This window comes from Clupea harengus, chromosome 24 (genome assembly GCF_900700415.2).
Source record: "Clupea harengus chromosome 24, Ch_v2.0.2, whole genome shotgun sequence".
In the NCBI taxonomy this organism is placed as follows: Eukaryota; Metazoa; Chordata; class Actinopteri; order Clupeiformes; family Clupeidae; genus Clupea; species Clupea harengus.
Window position 1 is genome coordinate 6,105,737 of NC_045175.1, and position 6,659 is coordinate 6,112,395.

General features: G+C 44.7%; 1 protein-coding gene across 1 annotated transcript in view; it reads left to right on the forward strand.

The window, feature by feature from the left end:
- The window catches only part of ttyh3b (tweety family member 3b), a 52,467-nt gene extending 46,196 nt beyond the window's left edge, over positions 1-6,271 (forward strand). The window contains exons 12-14 of the mRNA XM_031562624.2: positions 1,074-1,253; positions 2,546-2,621; positions 5,136-6,271. Coding sequence (XP_031418484.1) covers positions 1,074-1,253; positions 2,546-2,621; positions 5,136-5,339 — 460 coding nt within the window. The 3' untranslated portion in view covers positions 5,340-6,271. The remainder of the gene's footprint in view (positions 1-1,073; positions 1,254-2,545; positions 2,622-5,135) is intronic.
- The last annotated feature ends 388 nt before the right edge of the window (positions 6,272-6,659 follow it).

Sequence of the window (6,659 nt, forward strand, 5' to 3'; positions counted from 1 at the left end):
ATCATGTGGATGCATGGAGAGAGAGAGAAAGAGAGAGGTTGAATTTCAAAAATAGATATTGACAGTTGAGACTAAAGATGAATTCTGCCCCTCAACTAGCCAATACGACAAAGATTTTGCTGTGACAATTTGTAGCCCATCAAAAAAAAAAATGATGTCTTGTGTTTTACAATGTACTGTTGGGGTTGAATGCATCTTTTATGGGAAAGGCCAATTTGTAGTCCAATGGACAAATGTTGCTTGACAAAAAATGACAACAAAAATATCAAATTTTAGTCCGCCCGGGGCAACGCTGCTCTTACTTTTGTCTCAGGATTTGAACGCATGCAGCTATTTGAACTTTGAACTTATCATGGCACTGAATGGTAAGCAACAGGAACGTTATTGTGTTTTGAATAGCTTCTTAATCTCCTGTTGGTATATGGCCCTTTCAAGCTACCTAGCTAGCAGGCCAAGAAAGGTAGTTTGTAGACACGTAGTAACAACTCCGACAGGTTTAAAGAAACATTCTCGTTTCTACATGTCTCGACACATGTTCCTGACCAAAAGGAACAAGTTGTTATAAACATTGCTTCCCTGTATTCATGGCGTAGGCATCTCTAACTGATGTTTTGTTTTAAGCCAGTTAGCTGGCTAGCCGGGGAAATTCAATACATCTCATACCTACTGTACTCATGTTGTAGTTGCAGACAAGAGTATGAATCCACATGTTGAACGACACTTGTCTCTGAGACTATCAGTTGGCCTCTAGTGAGATCATGTTGTGTGTTGAAATGTGTGTGTGAGAGAGTCTTCATTGTGTGCGTGAGTTTACGAGTGCGGAGAAAGAAGACCAACAGACAATAAGACAGATGAAAATGGAGAAGACCCTTAACTCTGGTGGGTTAGCTTGTGGACTAGCTGGTGGACTGGTTGGCATGGATTTGAACTCACTCTTCTATTTCCCCCTCCCTCACCTACCCACCCCACCTCACCTACCCACCCCACCTCACCTACCCACCCCCTACTTCCCCTTCACCCTCTCCCCACCTTCCCCTTACCCCACCCACCCCCCATTCCCTCGCCTTCCGAAGGAGTGAGGACGATGACGGTGACGAGTCTTCTGCGGCCCACGGCTCACGGCAGCCTCACGATAACCTGTACCGCGTGCACATGCCCAGCCTGTACAGCTGCGGCAGCAGCACGTACGGTAGCGAGGCTAGCCTCCCAGCCGCGGCTCACACCGTCAGCAACGCGCCCGTAACCGAGTACATGTGAGTGTAGCGCAACGCTAACGCTATGTGTCCACATACATGCTGCATGAATGGAGAGGGATTAGCGGTTATGCTAGCCTAAAGCACAGCCAATATTTTATAAATCAAGGCACTAAAAGTATGCTAGTCATTAATAAAAACACGTCTTAATTTAGCCAATGCTAATTAACATTAGTGCATGGTCAAACTTAGACATATGATGAACCAGCCTACTGCAAGGCAGCAATTATGAAGCTTTAAAATATGGGTTTAGCTAACATCAGTGCTAACCACTTGCCATGCATGAAGAGAGAATATCACACTATACTATTAACCGTAAACAGCAGGGTTTTCACACCTGGCATTAGCATGTCCTAACAGATAGTACTGCATGGAGATTTTCATTGTTACATATCATTACATTTAAGTCATGTTATTTTAAAAGTGATCTTTACAAATATTAGTATTTCTATCATGAATCTAAAACTATCATACGATGATCATATACTACCCTTCAAACATTTCCTTGATAGGTATTATGTCCCAATGCTAATAGCTAGCTCCTGTCACTGTATAAACCACATGCTTTTAACAGTATTTATTGTACACAGATAAATCAAGACTTATTCCTTAAGTCCTGTTAAGCATATACACCACATGTAACGATCAGACCAAGTAGTCCATCTCTACGAAAGATGAAACTATGTGGCTGTTACCCCTGCACGAAGGACACAGAGTGTCATAGCCTGATAAACATCAACAACTAAAGACCCATCATCATGTAAACCTATCACTCACTGCTGATCACTTGCTAGTCTTAATGGACCCATTTCAACACACTTACAGAAGAATGCATTAGACCATCTCAGTAGCATTAATCCCCATGCGCATGATCAAGCTCTCAATCACTTCATGAAGGCGAGATGTAGTGGATCTTGGTTTTGAGTGAGTCAGGTACCGATCAGGAAACATCATATGCTCAGAGTCACATTGATTGACAAACAGGAGTTTAGTGCCATGTCTTAGGACCAAAACACCTTCCACATACACATTTAGCCCATATACTCCAAGAAATACTGTATATACACATGCATACATATGATATAGCTGAACATATACCATGCTGAAAAGCCTATCTAGGAAGGAAATTAGGTCACCTAGAGAGAAGAAATTAGGTGAACCACATGCACCATTCCCTTGCTATCTGGGTTGCCAGTTGTTTTAGAGGATAGAAATCCCCCCCTCTGCCCTCCCCTCGACTCGATCGGCGAGGCGGGAGCCAGTGTAACCACCGTCTCTCATTTGTGACGCAGGAGCCAGAGCGCTAACTTTCAGAACCCCCGCTGTGAGAACACTCCTCTGATTGGCAGGGAGTCCCCTCCGCCCTCTGTAAGTGCACACTTCGCTCACTTCCTGTTGTTGAGTGGACACGACACGACACACACACACACACACACACACTACACCACATACCGCAACCCTCCGTGAAGTGCACACTACACTCACAACGTTCTTGCGTAAATTGTGTATTCCTGCGACATGGGTACATTTCCCACTTCATGGGTACATCACTGTGTATAGGTACGTTACTGCTCTATAGGGACGTTATGGCATCGTCGGTACATTATGGTGTATTCATGCCTTGTGGGTACATTTTTAGTTGTATTTATTGTTTATTGTTATTACTATTATTGTGTATCATACATTACCTTCAGCATAAAGTAATCTACATAGACCGTTACTTTAAGGGTATGTATCCACATACTCACATACTGTAACAAGAACATGCTTCGATTACTTAATATGCTTACTCTTGTTTTGTTTGACGATTCAAACCCACTGAACCCACACCTAGGTCTACAAGTATGTTCTGTTATATTTAGGACACATAGAAACATAGACGTTTGACATCTAGCTTTTCCTCAAACACCACATACACTCTCGCATACTATTTGTACCATTTGCCACAGTGAGTGGACACTTCACGGAGGGTGACAAATAGGGTCATTTTGGCAGCCTGGACATTACACACAGGATCTGTGAGAGGGTTATTGACGGAGGACAGCTTTCTCTGCTATTGGTCTGTCTAAGGATTAGCCCATCTTCCCGAGCCAATCACAGCTCTCCGTCAGCACTTCCTGTGAACGACCGGAGGTTGCTGAGGGATGCATGAGGATTGCATGAAGCCGTCCCGCACCCGAGGAACATTCGGGGACATTTCACCTTTTAACGGGCGTCTGTCATGTCAGGCACGAATCCTTGCTCTTTTTCGTTGTTTCTTTTCTATTTCTCAGCCCCTTCCTTCATCCTACTCCTTCCTAGCACTCAATCCCAACAGCTGCGATTTTAAATATGGGTGATGGCATGCAAAGGGGATTATTTTGCACTGTCTCAAAGACTTGAAGGGATAAGAGGAGGCATCTATGGTTGTTGTTTTGGTTTTTCTTAATTTGCTGTACGCATGTACACGTATCAACCCCTCCCATACACGGTTTGCTCTGAATGAGTGCAAGAATGCAGGAGAGACCATTCACACCAGATTATATGGAGCCTTGTTTCCGTGGTTATGGTAGTCTTTGTGCCTCTCTGCGGAATTCGGCTTCTTCTCCAAGACTGAACGATTCCATGGGATGCTCTGTACTGCACCTCTTGTTCGTAGCTATGGCAACAAGTTGCAACCCCCCCCCCCCCCCCCCCTCTTCCCAACATTACCCCTCCCCTACCCCTTCGGCATGTTTGTCTTAATTGTTCTGTCAGCCCCTGCCCCCCCAATATGCCTCCCCTTGGTACAGCCCATGGTGTGAAGCAACCCCCCCCCCCCCCTCCTCCCCCAGTCCTTATTCATGTAGTCTAGTCCTATAGTGTACGTATGTGCTTCCTGCTTCGAAGAGGCCTTTTGCTTTAATCCCCCTAGCTTTGTTTTTCATCCTTCATGGCTAGTTCATGTTCATGTTATGGGTTACACTATATATGTGTGTGGTTTTTGTTTCTTAACTTGACCCCAGGAACTAAAACCATGTTTGACCTCATGCTGTTTTTCAGCTGCAATCACATCCAGGTCATTTTGATGACCGATTCCCCTGCTTCATAACATACCTCTGTTACATCACCCGCACCAGCTTTCCTTGTTGGCCTTTGCAAATCCCCCCCTTGGCTAATCTTTTTAACAACATCAGGCTGTCCAAATGACTCGTTGACTGTTTTATATATATGTGTGTATGTGTGTTTGTGGTGTTTGTTACGTGTGCGGCTCTGAGTTGTTTGTGAGTTCTTTGCCTTAACCTTCACTGCCTTTAAAGTACCCGTTGTTGTGTATGCACACATTCACATACACACACATGCATACTTGCAAACCAGACTAGAGATATCTATTATTCTGATCAATGGCATAATGGTCTTTTAAAGCCATGTCCATTTCCCAATTTGGCAGTAAAAAATAAAAAAGGTATCTTACTTTGGGTTAACAATAGAGCATTACTTCCTCATTATTTTAATCACCATGATAACAAGAAAAAACTGTACCTTGATATATTTCTGGACACAGCTTTACCCTCTGTAGTCGGAAGAATGATAGTACCAACAGCACCCTCTTGTGGTGACAAGATAGTATGTCTACCTAGCTGAATACAAATCAACTGCAGTATATTCCTTTTGTTTACTCTTCCTAAGCTCCTGAGAGTTTTGATTTAGCCAGTATAGTACATTTGTTGTTTTGCCTCTCTCCTTCTTTCTCGTCTATCTCTGTCACGCTCTCTCTCTCTCTCTCTCTTTCTCGTCTATCTCTGTCATGCTCCCTCTCTCTCTTTCTCTCTCTTTCTTTTAACCGTTCTTCCCACCTCCCCCTACCTTTCTCGCTCTCTGTCTTTCTCTCCCTCCATCTCTCCTCTCTCTCCCTCTCCCCAGTACACCTCAAGCATGAGGGCGAAGTACCTGGCCAACGGTCAACCAGATCAGCCACAGCAGCAGCCGCAGACTCCCGGCAGCCGAGCGGACCATCGCCAGAATCCCCGCACCGAACCGCACCTTCGCCCTGAAGCCCTCAGCCGCTCCGCCCCCAACAGCCGGCCCAACTCTGCCATCCACCGGCCGCACTCCTCCATACACTAACACACCTGCCCGCAAGGGTCCATCACTCAGCTCAGTCCCCAAAGCACCCATCCACAACTCGGACATCTATTGGTCACCCCTGGGGACAACCCCACCACCACCACCAACCCTGAGGACAACCATCAAAACTCAATCCACAACTCTGGCATCTGTTGGTCATCCCTAGGGACAACCCCGTCTCCCTGGGGGCAACTCATGAAGCCCAATCCACAGCCCTGGTATCTATTGATCACCCCTGGGGTACACCCTTAACTAAGAGCTTAACTGTTCAGCCCCAGCCAGATGAACCACCCCAATTTGTCCTATAGAAAACATTTGAAATCAGTCTCTGAAATCCATTAGCCATCCTGAGATGTTATCTCAGTTTGGCAATGTATCGTCCTGAAAGAAAAACTGAAACAAATCTCTGAATCTATTCCGTAAAAAAGAAATTGAAATTGAGTTGGTCAGCCTGACCAATTGGTCAGACCATTTAATTGATAATCCTAAGAAAAACCAAAGTTTATATTTTTCTATCCATTTGATATCCCAGAAAACCCAAAGTTAACCTCCACAATCGATTCATTATATTGAACACCCTAAACTAGTCCCTGCAATTCATTTATTTTTTAAAAATTGATTAATGCCTTATCATAGCAATCAAATCCTGAAGTCCACGAAAGCTGTCAGCTGATCATTAGTGCCCTTCACACGACCTGCGACCTGCAGACTGTACAGTCTTTATAGTTGTAAAATATATCACTGGTTGCAGTTATCAAAAGCACTGTCCTACTATAGTCATTTTAACTCAGAGAGATTGTGTCCAAAATGACACTCTCCTATTATTTAACACCAGTCCTAGCACAACAAAGTGTTTAAGAAACAGCAGGCCAGATCAATACAAACTGAGATCAGTGTGACCCTGCCCTAGCAAGCCAGTATCCCCCCCCCCCCCCCCCCCCCCCCACTCCAACCACCCTCGAAATCTAATTTCACCTCTGTAATCGATTAAGCATCCTGTTAAGCTCTGCTAATGCTACCCCAACAGCCCCACCACTGTCAGGCCCCAACACTGCCAATAACCACAGCCCTGGAAGAAACAAACCAAACACATCTTAAAACTGCTCTTAAAAACCCACAGGAATAAATATTACACACAAAAAAACACTACCTCCGCCCTCTACGACAAACACAACAGACCACTCGCTCAACCTGGCCCCACACACAAACACACACACACACACATACACAAGCCATTCCCTCTACAGCTACAGCCATAGACAATATGAGCCATTCACTCTTTGTGTATGTTATGCTGTGTGTGAATCTGTCAGAGAGAGA